At 32.0% G+C, this 22,075-nt stretch overlaps 1 protein-coding gene across 2 annotated transcripts in view; it reads left to right on the forward strand.

Moving 5' to 3' along the window:
* The window catches only part of LOC129221536 (FAS-associated factor 2-like), a 56,335-nt gene extending 49,298 nt beyond the window's left edge, over positions 1-7,037 (forward strand). For both annotated transcript variants that reach the window (XM_054856027.1, XM_054856028.1), the window contains exon 12: positions 2,770-7,037. In XM_054856027.1, the coding sequence (XP_054712002.1) occupies positions 2,770-2,946 (177 nt within the window). In that variant the 3' untranslated portion in view covers positions 2,947-7,037. The remainder of the gene's footprint in view (positions 1-2,769) is intronic.
* The last annotated feature ends 15,038 nt before the right edge of the window (positions 7,038-22,075 follow it).

The raw sequence follows: 22,075 nt of genomic DNA on the forward strand, positions 1-22,075 counted from the left end.
GAGCATGCTTAAAAACATAGAATCTAACAATTTTTTTAATAATTTGTTTAAGATTAATATTTTTTAAAAATTACTTCAATCGGTGTACTTTCATTGTTTACGCTTCTGACGATGACATCACAAATGATGAAATGCCATTCAATGTTGCCATTTACAGAGCAAAATATTTAATTCGTATCTTTACTCATATGTGTTGTCAACGATATGGTTGATAGCAAGCGCAGAGCGCAATTTAAATTCGCTTCTTGATTATCATAACGTGGAAACGTGGTCTAAAGATGCGCCAAAGAGCATCATTTGTGACGTCTTGTCTTGTTTGAAAAATCTGACATTTAAAAAAAATAATTAAAAAATAACTGTTGGGAAAATTAAAGTATTTTCTGGGTCCTTGTTATTACTATTATTTTTTTTTGCTTATTCTATCAATTTCAGTGACAAAAAGTACTGCTTTTGACTAAAGGAAACAACCTCATTGTCTATGTGAAAACACTGGACGTCGTAATAATACGCTAATTTTATCAAAAGTTTTGTGGTGATAGCAAATGCAGGTATTATTGGGAGCTGGAACTGAAAGCCGTCCCTCACTCCGTAAAATGATTTATCTAAATATTAAAATCGCGAAAACATAATCAAAATGAAATTATTTTAAATGCCCGTAGTTACCCAAAAAGCCTCAATAATAAAAACAAATGCAAGTATTTCATTTCTTTATGCTCAAGCGAGAATTGGCAACAATACAATATTATCCAGCAATTTCTTCACGCTAACTATGTCGCGTGAAAAAGCAAATAAAAATGAATTTTTACTAACTTTTAATTGCTTCTAGCGTGTTTTTTAGCCATTTTAGCGGATTGGCATTTTCGGACAGTAAACCGGGTAAAACGTGTTTTATAGTAATTTGCACGAGCTTTCCAACCATACCAAGCTCGAAGCGCTAAAATGCATTTTTCATATAGAAAGAGCTATTTAAAAAACAAAACTTAATGTTTCACGCTTCCAACAATGAATTTCAACAATGGAAAAGAGATAAAATTGAAATTTTGGAGTTTCGCTTACTAAAATACGCTTATAACTTTTTTTCTAGTGGATTTAGGTTATTGGACCTTGGGCGCCCTGACAATTATTTTGTTAGAAGTGTTTTTTAAAGACCTTTCCAACCATATCAAATTCGAAAAAATTGGACCATCCATTCGCGTAAAAAGAGCCATTTAGGACGAAAATGCGTTTTTTATTAATATCTCTGTTAATTAGCGTTCGATTTCAAAAATTTTTATTGATGACACTAAAGCTCGGCAATAGCTACTGAACAAAAAAAGAATGAAGGAAATCGGTTCACAAATAGAGGAGGAATCGGTACCGAAAGAAAACAGCTTGCCTATTAATATATAAAGATAATGCGTAATTAAATTTCAGCAGGAATTTAGTTTTAAAAACTATTATATGGACAAGGAGATCTATACTACTATTCCAATAAGTTCAAAATTCATCACATGTGTGTCGTTGGTTCTTCTTAAAACATAATTGGTACTTGGTAACTTGGCCGAGTACTCGGTACTCGGCTACTCGGTCAAAGTGCTACTCGGTACGTCTTTAATTATCTATATCCCTAACCTTACCAAAGATAGTCTAGAATGCGATTTTAAGTTTACAAATTAGAAAATTTTCTTGAGATGGGAAATCTTCTGGGATGGGAGGCCATTCAATCTCTCCTCCTCTTAAATCACCATAGATCGTTTAAAACAGCATTTTCAGAGTTACAATTTCAAATAATTTCTGAGGGAGCTCTTCAAACCTCTTCTCCCCTACCATTACCAAAGATAATTAGAATGCATTTTTAAGGCAACAAGTTAGAAAAATTTCCTGGTGTGGAGCTTCAAGTCTTTCCTTCACGTAACATTATGAAAATATGGTATTAACCTGCGTTTTTAGCACTACAGTTGCAAAACAATTCCGCCGGAGAACCACCGAACCTCCCTCTTCTTTACATAATTGGAGATAATATTTGCGTTTTTGAAAGGTTTCAATTTTGAAAAATGAGCGAGAGTGGGGGGGTCTTCCGACCCCTTAATATTACGAAAGACAGAATGCATTTCTAAAATTACAAATGATAAACATTTCCTGAGAAGGGCCTTGAAATCTCTCCGTAGACAGGGGAGCGCCACCAAGCCACTTCTCCCCTAACATTACCAAAGATCGTCTAAAATGCGTTTTTAAGACTACAAATTTGAAAATTTTCCGAGGGAGAAACCCCTGTACCCCCTTATTTCGGAGTTAATATTATAAAGCAAGATATTCTCATTTCCTGGTAATCTAATAAACGAGCTCAACTACTTTCAATCAGGTTCTTTTTGTCAATATCTATTAAAGGTTTTCTCATAAACCTATTCTCTTTGTATGTATTTAAGATACCCTTGAAATAATTAAAGGGCCGCCAGTTCCATACGTCCCCTATGTTTTTGATCTCACAACGGATATAAAAAGATACATATAGCATTAGTTAGACATTTAATTATTTTAAAATTATGTCGCCTAGTGAAAATTTCTTAAAAAATGCTCTGCTATGTATGTATAATAGAGATAGACTCAGGTGCCAGAGAAAATTATAATTATTTCATGGGGTCTCTTGAATCAGAAAAGTTTAGGAGCCTAGTACATGGCTTGATTTTTCTGTATAGAATTTAATTACTTTCTGCTCTTATGAAGTATCTCTGTAGAACATTATTCCTGGTACCAGTAATAAAAAAAATAATTTGCTTTTTTTTGTTGTAGTTTTTGTACTATTTCGTGTTCTGTCACTCTGAATCTCCAGACAGCTTTCAAATTGTGAGCTTTCCAAGAAGAACTGTGCCATGTGAGCCTACCGAAACGTGTCCAGAGCCTCCAACCTTTTCTGAATTTGGGATTGAAAATTCAGAAATGCTACTTGTACAAGATTTAGAAGCATGAAAATGTTTCTATTTGAAAAAGTATAACTGTTGCATTCTGTGTTGGCACTTTTATAATTTATTAAACGTTATGGAATTTTTTCCAGAAAATGTTGGGATATGTTAATATAATATATAATATTTACTAGGTTAGCCTGACCAGTAAATGAACACTTCTCAATTCCATTTTAATTAATTAATTCTATTGTTAAAAACTAGCTTTGGGTACTTGACAGTAAAATTTATTATTAATTAATATTTTAAATTATTTTCAAAAAATACTAGAAGAAGTCGTATGGTTTTACTTCAGGTTTTTTGGTTGTTTTAATGAAAAGTGACACAATACTGTAAATGAACACAACTAACCTATAAACAAATGCCATATTGAAAGTTGTTTCCTTTTCAAAATTGAATAGAAAGCCCACTAATCCTAGAAAAATCTTTTAAAACCTTATTCAAAAAAAAAAAAAAAAAAGGTTTATTTGCTGAGGTTTCATTTATTGGTTGAACTCTCCTGTGTAAGATTTGGAAAAATAGTATAAAATTTTAAAATCATTGATGGGAGTTGTATTTTATTAGTATTGACCTCTAATTAGTGCCATTACTTCCTGCAAAATTATTTTGTTGAAAAGTTTAAATTTATTTCACACTTTTTGTTCCAACACTTTTCACTTTTTATTTAAAACAAAATTTTAGTGTTAATCAAAAAAATTAAAACCATTTAAGCAAGCTTTTATTTTTAAAAAATATCATTATTATTTAAGGTCATTTTGAAATGAAACCACATGTTAGGCTTTAAATTGAGAGCATTTTTTTCTTATTTTGTTTATTTATAATTTTTATCTTTACAGTTGAATTGTTAAAAATGTTTCAAAAGTTTTGTATCTTGTGATTTATGTGAATATAATTTATTTAACGGTAGGTTTATTTTAAGAGTTATTTTATTTTAACAGTAGGTTTTAAAGTAAAAATTGAAATATTTCTATTTCATGTGTTTCTTTTTGTTGCTGAATTTTGTATGAAGAATTTAAAAAATGCTAATAACTAATATTAATCTTTGTAATTATTTTATGGTTAAAGTTTCAGAAAATCTCAAGTAGCATTAATTTTAGCTAATAATTTGCAGTTCATTTGGCCTGTTTCATTGTAATTCTTTTTTGCTTTTCTTTCATAAATAAGTAAAACTTCAATGTAATTGAATATTTTCATTTTGTGATGCATATTAACAGTAATTTATGCCCCTTAAAACATCATGATTTTTTTTTTTTTTTTTTTGTCATTCCACTTTTCATAAGAAATGGAAATGTATCTATCTCTTCATAACACGTTTACTTAATTGGTGGTGTCAGTGCTAATATATCACAGTAATATAAATACATTACTAATGCATAATTTTTTAGTAATTATGCTGCATTTTATACATATCAAAATTAACTCATTTTAATACTCCTTTTATATTCATGTCTGAAACATATATTTATATGTCACAAAAATTCAATGCTTGACTCTCAAATTGTCGAGAGTATCACTTTAGACAAAAGTAGGTACAATGTAGAAAAAAGTAAGTAGAATCTAACCATAAAATATTTCTTTGCCTGAAAATGTATTTATTAACTCTTTGGATTTACAATTTGGAAGTTTAGACCATTTTTGTTTCATTTACCTGTTTATGTTTAAAATTTAAACTATTATCTTAAAAAAAAAGAAAAAAGATTGAATTTGTGTTCTAATTTTCAGATTTTCTTTTCAGGCAAAACTCCACAGTTATGAAATTTTGTATTTCATGTTTCATCTTATTCTGTAACTAAACGTTTACCTATTTGGTAACATAGATGTACCATACTTGTTTTTAGGATGTTTTACAAATTATTTTTAAAAAATGTAAAACAAAAATATTCAATGGAAATTTACTCTGATAGATTTTTATTGTAACTTGAAAAATTATTTATGAAATTTTTATGTGATTAGTTTTGATGAAGAATAACATATATGTCCTAATTATATATGTTAAAACACACATAAGTTCCTTTTGAGTCCAGAATAGAATTGAACTAAAAGAAACAAAAACTTAATGATTTGTAGGAATTTTTTTCTGCCCCCATTTGCCTCCCCCCCCCCTTATTCTTTAAAATTGTAGAACTTGTGTAATACTTAAACCACCTGCTGAGGCTGACTGATTTGAGTTCATTTGCTTATTTTTTTTCATCTATGCTAATATCTTTAAGATTTAATTTTTTTTTTTTTTTTTTTTGCAAAACAAATTGTGTATATATATAACACAAATCAAACATGGACATTAAAAATTAGATTTATAAATAGGTACTTAAGAACTTCTGTAGGTGATATTTTTGGTAATTTCATTTACTTTTGGTTGTTTATTTAAAAAAGTTTCATAACCTCATGATTTTTTTTTTCTTATTTTCAAAGCGAACATTTAGGTTGTTTTGCTAATACCTTTTTAGGTGTGCTACCAGGAGTGGGGAAAAAACAGCATATTACTTTTCAGGTTGGAAAACTTTCAGTGATACTATTTTCATTAGAACATTTGTGTAATGTGTTTCAAAGGAAGTGTTGTGCTTTACTTCAGTGTGTGGTATATATTCTTTCAAAATCAATTTATTTTGCTTGGAGTTAAGATTAAAGTTTTTTGCATTTGATGTGTATTATCTGAGAGCTTATATTAGTACTTTTGATTACATTTGATGAGAAAAGTCCTGAAGAGAATGATAATTGCTCCTGATAAATATGTTTTGGATTTAATGTTGCTTTCTGTTATTTGGAAATCTGTTGATATCACGCATAACATTATTTGAAGGATTGTCTAAATCTGATCAGTGTGTGTATTTTTGGTTTAATGAAAATTGTCTTCCATAATTTGCTATATTAATCAATGCAATTTTTTGAGCCACACAATACTCGAACTAATCCACCTTTTAGCATGCATGATGTTTAACCACCTTGCAGTTCTTGACGAAATATCTCGTCCATTTAACATGTAATTCTGGGACTGTCCAACTGTAAGGGGTTAATATAGGCCTCTTTTTTTCTTTCGGAGAAATGTTTTTATAAAATTGTTATGGAAACTGATGAAAATAATTTTTAAAGTGAGTTTAAAGGGTCATCTGTGCACCATCTGCTATTTCTCTAAAATAAGTGAGATAAGCTTTTGTTTTTTGTATGCCTTCCGGAAGACTAATCCTAAATCAATAACTGTTGCAACTGATGTGCATTCCAAGTAAATGAAAATTTATTGCAGCTTGTAAATAATATAAATAACCTTTGGATACCCGTAATCCTTTTTTTTTGCCAACACTTAAAAGTGTTTAGTTTTTCTTATTTGGGTTTAATTTTTTTTTTTCTGATTAGAACTATTCAATTTTATTTACCACCTCCTTTTAATTATTATTTATTCTGTAAATAACTTCTTATGCAATTTAGCCTTTCTTAAAAAACTTATATTTTGCTTTTGTTTCAAACATTTGTCATAATTAGCAAAAAGTTTATTTTTTTAGTTCTGATGCACTTATGTATTTATATTGCAATAATTGTTTTCAAAAACACCTGCAATGTCATAATTCATGTATTAAAAGCAGTGATGCAACAAGAATTTTCTTCTGGGGAGGCGTCACAAGTCTTTACATCAACACATTAACATATACTGAGTTCAACATTATGGTTTTAATCCAACTGTTATATGTGAGAGGTAAACCGCCCCCCCCCCTCCTTCGCCTCCATTGCATCACTGTTTGAAGAGTGCACCATTAACATCTTGATCTCTGTTACAATATTGCCGAGTTGTGCATCTCATTGTTACATTTCAGACTCATTGATTGTAATTTCTCTTATATTTTAATGCCTTTGTCATAAAATTTTAAAAGCTTTTTACTGATTTGTTATTTCTTTCAAGTGCCTGAGTAGTTAAAGGTATAGTTCAAAGACATTTTCGGAACTCAATTGTAGTATTTTACTTGTTTCTTTTGCTTTTAATATTGTCATTACTTAATTCTGACGAGTATTCAAACATGGCATAGAGGATGTTGCATTTGTTGTTCGATTTGTGTACATTTCACAATGTCCATATTTTCTTGTCTGGATAATAAATTTTTTCATAAATGTCTTGTTGTTTTTTTTGGTTTGATTCAATCGAGTATGTAATTTAGAAATTCAATTTATTATCAGTTTTAGTCGAGCTGAGTAAGAGTAAAATACAACCTTGTTTATCTGGACTCACTGGACCCAAACACAATTGGGATAATCGAAAATTCGGTCTGGTTTGTATTTGTAATAAGCAAAACAGATCCTTAAATAAGCAGGTTTACCATTCATTATGATAAAACCATGTTTTGTAACAAAATAACGTAGACTTATTTACAAGATATTAAAAAATAAAAATACTTTTTCACATTTCTTAAAATAGGGATTTGCTCACTGTCTTCTTTTTCAAACATATGTGGCAACTGAGCAAAGCACAGCCAGGGTCACGCAAATGCTCTATCATTATTAGATAAAATAAAAAGTTAATGTTTAGTGTACTTACTGTTATGTTCTTGCTATCATAATTTAAAATTAAAATGGGTGGGTTGAAAAACAATTTTTTTTCTAATCTATTTCTAATAGCATGGAAAACTTGCGCATTGGCATCCTAATAACAGGTAAAATAATCTAAAAACTTTATTAAGAAAAATGAAATCGCACAATAGCCCTCAAGTTGAGAAAAAATTGAAAAAAAATCTGCAAATTTTAAAGACATATATTTTTTTCAAAAAATAATTTATTTCATTTCTAATAGTATAAAAAATGTACAGAAAAAACTTTGGGGCACATTGTCGATCTTTTGAATTCACGCAGAAAGCCATAAAATACCATTTTTAAAGTAAAAGTAATGCTATTTCAAAAAATCTTAAGCTGAAATAAAGCTACAAAAATATGCTACTAAACATCCGTTTTAATGTTTTAAAGACATGTGTCTGTTATGATGAAATGACTGAGGACTCGCCACATGCAGGCCCGTCATTTCAAATTTTCCAGGGAGGGGGTCAAAGGGTGCAAATTCAATGGAAGTATCAACGGAAAACAGCAAAACTCACACCCACCCAAATGTAAATACATTTATTTCTTAAAGCTGTGTTCCGCATAGGAGTGGGACCAATGAACCACTCCCTGATATTAAGATACATTATACCGTGAAAGACTGTCTGAAGCATATATGAAAGGTCACTCAAACAACAGGACATTTACCGAACAACATTAAGAAAAATCCTTGATTACGTCGTTCATAGAAACTGGTTCTTATGTCATCCAGAGAATATGATGTGGTGATGATATTGGACTACACCAAGGGCGGATACAGGATTTCATTTTGGGGGGGGGGGGGGGGTCATGCTTAAGAATGTTCCTACGATAATTTTCTAGAACTTAGATTTTTTCTTTAGGTGTCAACAAAAAGCACTAAATGAGCCATTAGCTGGATGACAACTTAATTAATTTCGTAGGAAAATAGTTAAGAAGTGTTATTTCAAATTGCTAGTTAAATTGAATTACAATAGAATCCAAGAAATTACAGAAACCATATCCATTTTTTTTAAATTAAATATGTAAACATGTTATATTAGCAATCTTAACAGAGAGAGATATTAAAAAAAATCAACCAGTTTTGAACTCTATAGATTTTTTCTTCACATCGTCGATCGTCTGCAAGAAATAGACAAATAGACTTAATATTTCCAAAAATATAAATAATAACAAGAAAAATAGTCGAAATAAATCACTTGGTTTGACCTCTGGGATTAATCTTTGAAAATCAGCGAAGGAAAAGTAATTTAAATTTCCTGATCTGATGGAGAACTTAAGATTTTTACTGAAACAAAGTTCTAATCCTGTTTAAATTTACATAGCGACTTTGAATATGATGGGCATCTCGGATACGAGTTGATAAAACACGAATCAAAAACGGTTAGTTTTTTGACTTTCTGGTAAGCATATTAGTTATAATAAATAAAACCAAGATAATATCTTCTTACGACGGTCTGGTCACAGCTCTTTTTAATATTTTATGTACTGATAACTCCGTAAAAAAGGTTCATTTCATTCATATATCTGATTATAACAATTAACTTATATTTTACTTCAGTAAAAAAGTTCAAGGTTTCAAAAAACCCAGGGAAGACATTTCATTAAAACGCAGGTCAAGAAGGTAATATTAAACATACGTTCTATTTACTTAAATATCATATTGCAGCAGTATTCGCACCATCAACCTACACAATAAATAAACACAGCAAAAATCTAATAAAAGTTAAATGTTTTATGAAAATGATAAATGGATTAAATATTTGCGTAATACTCGACACACATCCATATTAGATTTTAAATTTGCAGATAATCGACACATCCGTTTTGTATGCAGAAAAATACAAAATAACACAAAATGCGGTGAAAATCAAACTAAAAATTAAATATCTTATGAATATAATTTGGACATTGACAAATACTCACCGACCGATTCTTTTCAATACCAGAAAAATCGGAGGTGGACGAAGACGTCGCAGCCCCCGAGTCTGATGCAGGAACTCCGGATCCATCGGTTTCGTGTTTATCTGTTTTTTGTAACTTTTCAAAAAAAGACAGCAAAGTTTTGTCACCCGAACGCTTCATTGCTTTTTGGGTGGTCCTTTCTTGACAAACGCAGCTTTCTTCAGCACAGTTTCCGTCTGAATTTACCAGAACTCTCGTATAACGAGGTTTCGCGACACGAAACTAAAATTTTACATTACTTGCACGACACTGATTTCAAAACACTGATTAAAACTAAATAACTATTTACAAGACATTAAAAAAATAAAATCAGCACGAACAAAAACGATACACCTAAAAATCACAATCACAAAAGAAGGGAGTAGTTATCTACATAGACTTTACATAAAATATTTACACGTTCAAATATTTATCAATTGAATCGATGCCTACAGCACAGGAAATAGTTTTACAATAGCGGTCGTCGGTTAAATTTGTTGTACAAAAAGCAATCGGCGGGCGCCAGACACTTCTTTGCTTTTTTTTTTTCAATTGACTGGCGCCTGAGGACGGCTCGAAGCAAAGAATGACTCAAGCAAATATACTATTTTACTGTCGACACCTTTTATAATTATGTATATGTACATAGAAAAGTGACATGTAATACGCCCCCAAAAAAAGGAATTCAAAATTTATTTACTCGGTATTTGTCTCGGTCAGGTTTTCTTTCCTTTTTTTTTCAAGCGGTCATTTTACCTACTCAAATTCAATAAACCTTATAACATATTGCATAGCAATGTCGCAGATTGGGAGGGCACGTCACAACTTCGTGACCCTCCCCCTTCCCCTTTCTTGTATCCATCCATTCGTACAATGCCCCAAAAATTTAATTCAAAAATTTTTTTTAAGCAAGCATTCATATATTGTCGCGGGTTCGGGGGGGGGGGCATGACCTCCCCCCTGTATCCGCCACTGGACTACACACGGCACATTCGAGAATTAGGCTACAGGAAAATACTGAAAGTCTTTAATGAACCGCCATGATTCTTCAAGCTTTCATTAATTAATTTTCAAACCACAGATTATCCTAAACTTATTGATCGGCTCAAGTGTAAGCTGATACCACTACCATTGTTGTCAAGTATGGCAACAGAAGACTTCAATTTTCATCGGAAGTCAAAACCTTGCCATAGCTTGAATATTTGATACCACAATCAAACAGTCAAAAGATGTGCAAAACTTGTGACAGAGGCTGCAAAAAACTATTGCAAGCTTGAAAACCCAGAAAGTTTTCATAGTAAATTGCAATCAGATCAAGAACATTTGATACAAAGTCAGAATTTAAAGAACTTCAGCATAATGAATCAAACCCAAATTGGTTGGTTGCTTGAGTAGGGTGGTGAGATGGACTCGACTTGCTGCCACTGCTATCTGATTAGGCCCGTCATTTAGGGGTTCAGGGTGGTTCGTCCCCCCCCCCCCACTACAGCTTTGAGATATAAATAAATTTACATTTGGTTGGGCATAAGTATTGCTGTTTTCCGTCGAAACTTCCGTTGAATTTGCACCCTTTGACCCCTGCCCCCTGGAAAAATTTGAAACGGCAGGCCTGCACCCATGGTAAGTGCTGAGTCATTTCAGCGTAAGAGGAGTATTTGTAAAACATTAAAACGGATGTTTAATAGTATATTTGTACAGCTTTATGTCAGCTCAAGAATTTTTGAAATAATGACTTTTACTTTAAAAATGTTATTATAAGGCTTTTTGCGCGAATTCTAATGATTTACAATGTTCCCTCAAAATTTTTATGTACATTTCTGTAATTGCAAAGTATATTTTTTATACTATTAGAAATAAAGTAAATTATGTTAAAAAAAAAAGTCTTTAAAAATTGCCGATTTTTTCTCAACTTAAGGGCTCTTGCGCAATTTCAAAAATTGTTTATAAATTTTAAAATTATTTTTCCCATTATTTGGATGGCAGTGCCAAGTTTTCCGCACTATTAGAAATTGAATAGAAAAAAAAAAAAATTTCGACTCGCCCTAGTGTCCGCGTATATGGAAAGTCAGGAGAAGTCGTGGATTTCAACTATGATCGAAAATGCAAATGGTGAATGGAAAATTATGATTTTCATCGAAAAATGCTCAAAAGTCATGGAAACTGATATCTGGTCATAGATTTTCGGTTCAAGAACATGCATTTATATTGAATTCTACCAATTAAGAGTAAAATTTACACATCCTAGCCATTTCTTACGCTTTTGCCCCTCAGTCCCAATTTTTGATACATTTCGAAATCCGATTGCGTCCGCTTCTATAGTACTTGTTAGTTTTTCCTAATGATACAATATTTTTCTACCATTTGGACATATATAATTTTGTGTTTAGTTTATTTTTAACATCCTATATGTCCAATTGTGTAGTTAGGGGCTTGTATATTTCTAATTTTGCCGCTCTCATTCAACTCAAAAATAAGTCATTTGCATCTGAGATGATTCGAGGGACTCGTAAAATTATCATAAATTTTTGCAGTGTCTTAAGTTAATGAACATTTTAGAAAGTAAAATTGATCTAAAGATCAATCTATTGATCTTTAGATCAATTGATCTAAAGATCAAGGACGTTTAGGACATTTATGAATTAAAAAAAATCAGGGAATTTGCAATCGGAATTTTTTTTAATATTGTAGCCTGTCCTATAACTTTGGTGGTAGTATATCTGGTAATGCTTGGTAAGTTATTTGTTAAGTATTTCAATTTAATATATGTATATATTTTGATTATTTGTTTTTTTTTTTTTTTAATTTATTGTAAACATAGCATTTACTAAATTACTGCTAGATACAGATTTATTTAGAAAACCACTAGCTTTAAAAAAAAAAAAGTTTTAAGTTCACTATTTGTTTATTTAAAAAATATTTATTTAAAAAAATCAAGCTTAAATATTTCTCTGTTCACCAGTAGTTGTACATCATTATTGCTGCATGTTTGAAGCTTGTTTTATTTTGAAAAATCATTCTGGAACTAAAACTTTTTTCAGTATTTTTTGTGATTGAAAAATTGTGTATCATCATCTGAGAAAAAATAATAATTTGTTTTCATGTAAATTCTTACCTATATAAAAATTTTGTATGATTTATTGGAATTTTAAAAATATTTCCAGAAATTTTAGATTTACAAAAATGTATTTGTATGTCCTTGGTAGCAAAACAATTAAGTTTAAACTCTAATTATTTGATGTGTATCACTAGTCATTGTTGCAAAAATTGTTTTTTAGTCATAATAGTAGCTGAGAGCTGGTTACATTTCACTTTAATTTGAATTTCTATAAATATACAGTGAAGCAGCGTTTATACATTTTTGAAGGGACAGTATGAAAAAAGCGTGCAAATGAGAAAAATGTATAATAGGTATAGGTCAATGTGTATTAGACTCTGCAGGGACCCATTTTAAAAAACGTATAATTGATAAAAACATATAAAAGAGAAATGTATAAACAATGTTTTACTGTATGTCCAAAGGATAGATCAGATGGTTGCAATTTAATTTTCACAAAACACATATTTAGATATTCTTGTTTATGTTATTAGGAAAAATTGCATCCCGTGAGTCATGGAAAGTTACGAGCAGAAGTCATGGATTTCAAAACTTGAAATGTAGCAGATACCCTGAAGGGTCCAGTCTAAATATGGCAATTCATTTCATGAAACTGAATGGTCATTTTAGAGTCCTTTTTTTATTGATCCTACACTGTAACAAATTTCGGAGACGTTTCTGGATATATCGGAAACGTTTCCGAAATAGTAGGAATCCTTCATCCAATAGCGAACTCCTCAATATTCAGAAAGCTTTTTGTTATTTCAAGAAATCTAGAAGCGGAAGTGATGACGCAACGCTTCGAAACCTATATCATCCTTCCAACACGGGCGCCAATGGGTCGGAAATAACGAGAACTTATTTTTTTCTTATCTATGGTTGCTGCAGTCAGCAACTGTTTAGCATTGGATTGCTTGTTATTTCATGTCTAGAGAGTAGTAAAATATGTCGAAACTAATTTTACGCCTTTGCATTTTGAACTGCCCTTGATTTTTTAGACAATGTACGCAGCTATTAAGTTAGTTAATAACCATTTGTTTCTTTACAATTTCCAATGCGACCATAATTAGATATATATTGTGTGTTCAAGCGTGAATAGTTTCAACACCCGTGTTTATACTTAATGAAACGAAACCCTTTGGATTACTTATTCAGTTGTAATGGAGGTACTTAGATTTTCTTCCGCTCATGTTCACGTGTAAGTATTAATGAATATTTTAAAACAAGTTGTTATATACATTTATATTTTTGTTGATTTGCATTTGATGAGGCTCCAATTGTAACTGTTTTTGGGTTTATCGAATTAATTTAAAGTTATCCTACATACCTATGCGCACGGTGTACTATTTGTTGTAACCAACTGAAACTGATTAATTAAGCAAAAGAAATAAGATTTATATTTGAGAAGCAATCACAGAAAAGTTATTTCGAAATACAGTGAAACCTGTGTAAGTTGACCTCTTGCGGTGCAGTACTTTGGTGGTCAACTTAGACAGGTAGTCAACTTATAGAGGGTAGTAATGATTTTTTTTTGTCATTTTTTTGTTCTATGCATTCATTTTTTAACTAATTCGAATACTTTAAACTCGCTTTCATTGTTTAAAATTACTTTAAAACAATAAGAAAAATGTTGTTTAAATATTTTTAGAGATTATTTACCAGAATTGCGTGTAAAATATCATACAAATTCAAAATTTCTGTAAATCGATCAAAAAAAAAAAAAAATGTCCCATAGCTTATAAAAAAACTACTTACTTAATATTAACAATTCCTAAAAATTTATAACAAGTCAAAAGTGACTCAAATTCTTCATTCGATGTTTTCCTGTACATTTGTAACCATGGCAATTTACTCTTCAACAAAATAAATCTTTATTGAAGTTTTGCGCATTTTTTTTTTTTTGGGGGGGGGGGGGGGGACTTAACATTAACCCAATGCTTTTCGATGGAAACGTAAAATTCATAGGTTTTTCTAAAATGTCTGGTTGCTTATTTGAGGCATCTCTGATTAAACTTTTTATACAATCTAATGCTTTTGCCAAGTGGTCAACTTACAAAGGGCTTTTTACAATACTCCAAACCAAAGCTGGTGTATATTAGTGGTCAAGATAGACAGGTGGTCAAGATAGAGAGGTGGTCAAGTTACAGAGGTTTTAATTCATTATATAAGATAGGACTAATTCCGTTCCTGACAAAAGTGGTCAACTTAGACAGGTGGTCAACTTACAAAGGTGGTCAACTTTACAGGTTTTACTGTACTTGGATGTACATACATTTTGGTTCAAAAAGAAAAAAAAAAAAAAAAACAATTGTTTAATTCATTAAAAATATGGTAATGCAAATATTTTCTAGTATTGTAATATGCTTCACAAAAAATGTGCCAGTATTATTTATCTTTTTTTATTATAATTTATTCATTCATTTAAAAAAATTTTATACCATTAGAAAATGACCATGTTATCTATTAGTAAGAACATAGTTATGCAATTAATTCATCTGCTTATTCATTTTGTTAAATGTGGTTAACAATAAAAAAATTCCTTGACATTAGTTGTTCCGAAAATAACATTTCCTTCTTGGATATACTAGTTTAATGTAGGACAGTCAGGAGGAATGAGTCAGTGGCAAAAATGGAACAGCTGTATTTACATGCCGAAATAAAAAGTAATATTATTTCATGTCATCGTTTTGAAAGTGATCATTTTTTAAATACTGTTTTATTAAAATGCAATGGACTTATGGGGAGAAGACGAGGGGCGTTCACCACGCAGACTGTGCCATTGACATTTTCAAGGGGTTGCTTTTTTTAAGGGGGGGGGGCGCTTTATATCATTTTATGGGTGCACCATCACTCTTATGGTGTGGGGGGGGGGGACTCTCGTATATATGAAATAGAATAATCATGTAATAGAGTTCAATGTTTTAATAAATAAAATACATAATGCATTTTGCGCACACTCTAAAAATAAAATCAGTAACCTATTTTGATTACGTATCTATATTTGTGATAAACTGGAAAAGGGCAAGAACAGAAGAATAAACCCGAATGGTTCCAGCAAGGGGACTTTGGTGTCATATTAAAATTCATCAATTTCTCTGTTGGTACTTTTCGGTATACTTTGTTCGTCAAAGAAATTGACTTGACGTGAACGAATTTCGGAACGCAAAGTGTAGGTAAGTTCTGTCAAATTATATCCGAAAATAAAAGCTATCAAGTTTGATACAAGATATGTTTTTAAGTTCTGCATTAAAAATACAATATGTTGATAAGTATGATGTAGTCTTGAAAATATTGAGAGAAAAACTGAAGTTTAATATTGTTTAACAAACAATTCCACTTTTGAGAAAGTACTCCCCTTCCCTCCCCCGACGATTTTGTGATTATGAATGAAACTACTATATTATTTCATAAATTTTCAAAAATTTATAACTGTGCATATGTTATGCTGTAAACCATGCTATTTGTCATTAGAAATTCAGAAAAAAAAAATCCACGAATGATTCTAAAATTGCTTGTTTCATTGCTCTTAGATATGAAAGAATTGAAACTGATATGGCATGCAATACTATAGTAAAGAATTACTTTTTAGAAAAAATCACGGAAAAAGGATTCCGAAATTCTCAGAAACGTTTTTGAAAATTGCTTGGAGAATTCCGAAATACTCGGAAACGTTTTCGAAACTTTCATGAACCACAGCTGCACAGAATACTCAGAAACATTTCTGGAAATTACGGAAAGAGGATTCCGAAATACTCAGAAACGTTTCTGAAAATTACAGAAAGAGGATTCCAAAATACTCAGAAACATTTCTGGAAATTATAGAAAGAGGATTCCGAAATACTCAGACACGTTTCTGGACATTACAGAAAGAGGATTCCGAAATACTCAGACACGTTTCCGGACATTATAGAAAGAGAATTCCGAAATGCTCAGAAACGTTTTTGAAAATTTCATGAACCGCAGCTGCACGACATACTCAGAAACGTTTACGAATTTTTTTTACAGTGTAGATCCTCGGGACTTGGGTCTTGGAAGCCGAAAATTTGTATAGGCTAGTTTCAAAGGCATGTCTGCACCTCTATAAAATTTCATTCAAATCAGAGATAATCGGGTGGTGACAATGAGGTCACATGGCATGGAATGATTCAATGATGTGTAGTTTTTAACACACCATTTGCTTCCTGCCAAAGCCAGCGCAGCTCAGCTTAAATAATAATGAACATTTCTTGCCTCCTATGATGTGCATACGCTGAAAAATTTTGGACCTTTATACTATGACGTAGGTCTGCCGCTCACAGGCTTTTGCTCTAATGTATTATCTGGAGATCCGACTGAACAAGATTCTACTGCATTTCCCCTTGTCAGTTGAAAGTGTTTTTAGGAGTGCTCTGAGGTCATTTTACAACTAATTAACCAAATTTATATTGTAGAAGAGGAGTCTCTAACCTACAGCCCGTGGACCACATCCTGGAGAGTTTGTCAGCCGAGGAGGGATGTTAAATCCAAGCAGGCTATTACCATTGTTAGACTTTTGCATCTGGGTTGCTCCCTCATCATTTTAGCTCCAGATCTCATCAGAAGAGGGGGGAATGAGTACTACCCCCTCCCCCCCCAGAGTTCAGAAACAGGTTTACCATAGGCTCTTAAATGCAACTTTTTGCTACTTTTTTTGGCATTAGGTAACTTAGGAGACTTTTTCAAGCAAAAGCAGGCAATAAAAGCAACCTATTTTCATTAAGGCTTTCTTTTTTAGAGACTTTTTTTTCTCCTTTCAAAAGAATATTTTTAACTGAAAATATTAAAGGGCTTGTTCATGCCATATGTTGTTTATTTGTTTCTTTGAAATCCGTTATTTTGTTTGCTCTTCATTTCCATTTCATTATCATCCATCACCTTTAACTATGGACAGATTCATTCCATTGCTTTTAAACAGCTTACATGATGAAGTAATAAACTAATTCTCTGCTTCTGTTTTTGGGTGTAGTGATTTGCTTGATTAATACTCGAGTTTCAGACATCTGAATTATTCGGACAGGGTGTTGACTGTTAATTATCAATATTGTTCATTGTAGCTTTATTGCAATTCTTAAGTTATTTAAAGTGATCTTTTTTTTTTTGTAATTTTCGTGCTTCTAGTACCTATGGCACTATGAAAAAACCAATATTGCATTGTTCGTGGGAAATAGATTATTTTCCTTTTCACTGTTTGTCAAGCTTTGTTAAAATGCAAATAAATACCGTTTCTATTTTCACTAAAATCTTAATTAAAAATTCCGTGATGATCGTTGGTTTGGATGAAAGTTGTCAAGTTGTGTAATGTTTGTATGATATTTCTGCTTGCTTTCAAAAAATCGAAACACTAATTAAAATTATAATTAAGGGCCTTATTTCATTTTTAAAAAAAAGCATTCCGGGAAGGTGCAGAGAAAAGTACCCAAATAAGAAAAAAGAGAGAGAGAGAGAAAAAACCATAAATCGAGTTTTGCTTCTTTTCAGTAATTAAGTTTTCTATTATAGTTGCCCCAGTGATGTTTGCGATTCGAAATTTCTGAGTTGACGTTTCCCAAAATGTTTGCATGACAACAAATTCTAAAACTGAAAAATTAAAGAAAAGAAAAATAAAACTTCAAAGAAAAAAAGATTCGATTATTTTTGTATGCATATTTTGAAGAGTTTTTATGGTGGGGGGGGGGGGGGGGAAGGTTCGAGTTTCCTCATAGTTTCCGAAAATTTCAGAGTCTTCAGAAAATTTTACTTGATTTCACTATCACCCCCTGAGTTGGATCGCAAATCATGATAACTCAGCGCAGGAACTGCTGATATCAGTTTCATTTTGGATGGAGAAAGGCACACTTTACTTTTAGAAATCTGATTTAAATGTAAAAAGCGTAGGTTCGACATAATAGGCAATCTTGCTAATTCAGGGGTCCCCCCCTCCCCCCACCTACGCCTGGGAGAAGCCATGCCGCAGACTGCTTAATTGAAATCTTAGGAGGAGTTGTTTAAGGGGGGGGGGGTGAGTACCCCTGGCTAATTGAGAGAATATTGATTAGATATTAGAAAGCTGATGTTTGCATACGACAAAGTAGACTCGTGGCGTTCTGGACGGCACTTACAGTCTGAGTAAAAACTTTAAGTCCAGTGCACTTTTTTGAGAAATTGGACACACCTTAATCTTAGGATCAAAAAGTCATATGAGTGATAATTATTAATCTTAAACACAAGTAAAATAATAATAATAATAATAATAATAATTGTAAGTGTTTCATTATCAGAAAATATTACAGATCAATATTTGAACCTGAGTAAAATCTTTAAGGCCAACATAGAAAAAAGCATGTGAGGACAAAAATTCAAATATTTATAAGCTTGCGTGGGAACCATTCCTTCTTACTTCAAATATTCTTGTTTTCATGAATGAAACTAGTTTTTGACAAAATTCGGGATGTATTTTTTACCATTCGTCTTCGATGGTAGATTTCAGTTCTATTGATAAAGTAAAATGTCTCTCCTTTGCATAATTTCTTCTTGCTAAGCCACCCAATAAGTTCTCTATTGGGTTAAGATCTGGAGACTTAGTTGGTCATTTCAAAGTTTCAACATTGTTTACTTAGAGCCTATTTTTTGCAATGTTACTCGGATGGATAGATGCATTGTTTTGCTGATATTTTCAATTTTCTCCAGCAATAAATTCAGCATTTGGTAGAAGATGACTTGAGAGGACGTTTTGATATGCTTGTGAGTTCATTTTACCCGAAACAAACGCAACTGAGCACACACCATTGTAAGCAAAGCACTCTCAAGTTCTGACAGCGCGTCTATCTATTTGGCGCTTGTAGAATATTTCTTTTTCTTTTCGTAAATCATGCAAATAGTACTTCCGTCCGTGTGGTCCATCCAAACTCCACTTCTTTTCGTTAGAAAAAAATATTTGTATTCATTGGTTATCCCAGGTCATGATTTCTAGCTAAAGTTGAAACGCTCTACATTGTGCATTTTCAATAAATGAGGTTTAAGCAATTTTGCAGCACTAATAAAATTTCCACACCTTCTAATTGTGTTATATATCGTTCTTGACAAACATTTAAACGTATCGTCTGAATAAGAGTCCTGGTTGAGTACTTTTCAGGTAATGTAATAATTTTCAAACTCTTCTTCCATGACGCGAGGACAAAGCTTTTAAGTTTTCCCGGGTTTTCTTTTTACCCTAATTTTGTTTTAATCATGCAAAAATGCTGACTTCAGTCTTCGATCTTCCTATTTTTTCGCAATAGTACGCCTAGTAAACCTTGTTGAAGAAAAAGTTTCAATCTGCCCTCTTTCTTGAAAACTTTTTACCTTACGATATCGTCACAAGTAGGACAAAACTTTGAAGAAATTAATTACAAAACTGCAAGTTGAAGGGTTTCCACAATCTTGTTTACTGAGGTGACATTTATTACAGTATAAGTACTTGCAGTTTTTTAAAAATACTAGTGGCCTTAAAGTTTTTACTCAAGCTGAAATGCTAGCTTTGAATAAACCACTGCTTTTCTGATTATTGCATGCTTTACAAATCCTGCCTGTTGCGTTATTTCTTACCAATGAACATTAATAATTAATAATACAATAATATTAAAATCCCTTTAACTTCATTTTCCTTTTTTCAAAGAAAATTATACTGGCCTTAAAGATTTTACTCAGGCTGTACTGTTTTTTTTTAAACTGCATACCTTCTCTCATTAACTCTTGATCATTAAGTCAGTATTTTTGTAACGAAACCGATGAGCACAAGTTCCTAATCCATGTTTTACAAATTCTATCTTTTTCAACTCTTCTGAACAGTTTAAATTGTATCAGTTCCTTAACTTTATCTTCAAACTCCGTTTTATTGTTATGTCAGGCTCCGTTTTGGGTGCCGAAACCATGTTGTATTTCAAAATTTGTAGCAACATAAATAATGGATTCGAACTATCTTATGAATCACAGTAGTTCTCTGAGGCAGGAGTAATAGTGGCATGATTCATAAGTATAGTGAGCGAGAGCGATTTATCCAACAAAAACATTATAGAGCTCTTAATCATGAAAGTTCGCTTCAAACTTGTTGTCAGAGATGAAACCGAAATAAAATTTAAAACTGTTTTGTCGTGGGAAGATAAAGCGTATCCTAGTATCAGCAGAAATGAGTTTCGGCATTCGATGCTAAAAATAGGTAAATGTTGGAATTTGACGTTCTTTTCGGGCTTTAGTTTCAGCGAAAACCAAATAGCACGCTTGTACAACAAAGCTAAAGTATATTAGGAGGATTAAAATGCAGAAAAATAAAAAAAGAAATCAGTTACTGTCCTTTTCCTAGTCACGGCAGTAATAGTATCTTATTATAAAGCATTTCTCTGTGTCGATTCATATTTCATGATTAATCGAATGTCGATTCAGGGGCGGACTGGGTCCCGAAAAGGAGCGCCAAAATTGAATGCCAAAGGTTTCACAGGTTCGAGGGCCAAAAATTAAATAAATAAATAAAAAAGAATAAGGTGCTTAGGTTTAACGGTGCGAAAAAGAAAGAAAAACAAACGAAAGTTGCACAGGATTGAGGGCGCAAACCACAAAAACCGAAGGAGCACAGGTTCGAGGGCACAAAAACCGAAAGCGCACAGGTTCAAAAACGGGGGGAAAAAACCGAAGGCGCAGTGGTTTAAGGGCCTGCCCCTGTGGCGATTAATCTTGTAGACTATTATTTGATTTTTACACTGCGTCGCAGTCTGCTGAACAAAATTCTGCTACTAGGATCTTGATTAGCTCCGAGTTGGTAAATTAAAACTATGGTGTGCATGTTTGTAAAGACGCTTGAAATTAAATTTTGTGGGACTTTTCTTTCATTTGAAGAAAAATATCACCATTTAAAGATGAAGAGACGGTTTTCCCTGTCGTATATTCGTACGTCATATTGGAAAATACATACCATCTTCCCGCTTTAGAACGGAAGGTATTGTTACTTCCGCGATAGTATTTCCGAACGTCTGCCTTCGTTAGAAATGCTCATCCTTATAAATTCCATTGACTGAAGATGATATCTCAGAATGCGATACAGTTTTTGCTATATTTTTACGATGGCGCACTGGTTCCAAGTTTTCGTCGCCACTTTGTTGCTTGGTGGCAGCTCAGCTATAGTTATAATGGAAAAAGGTAACTGAAATATTCTACACTGCTTTCATTCGTTAGATTTTAGGTTTAGTTACATATTGTATTTGTGTGTTAATTAGAAATTTTAAAGTTTAAGTCACGTTTTAGCTCTTTGTAATTTAAAAACTTCTTTGTTTTCACATCGCACTCCCAGTGCAAAAGAAAGGCAACTTAAAACCGACTAGTTTTTAAAGGAGAAGCATTCGAAACGTTTACTTATATTTTGAGATACAACATTAATTATATTTTGAGAGGAATTTGTACTTTGCTCCCTATATATTTTAGGAGTATTTGGATTATGGTACACTGAACAATATTTTGGGTTATGTAATACTAGTGTCATTGATTTTAAATGTATGCATCGCTTTGTTCAAGTATTATG

This window comes from Uloborus diversus, chromosome 4, assembly GCF_026930045.1.
Source record: "Uloborus diversus isolate 005 chromosome 4, Udiv.v.3.1, whole genome shotgun sequence".
Lineage (NCBI taxonomy): Eukaryota > Metazoa > Arthropoda > Arachnida > Araneae > Uloboridae > Uloborus > Uloborus diversus.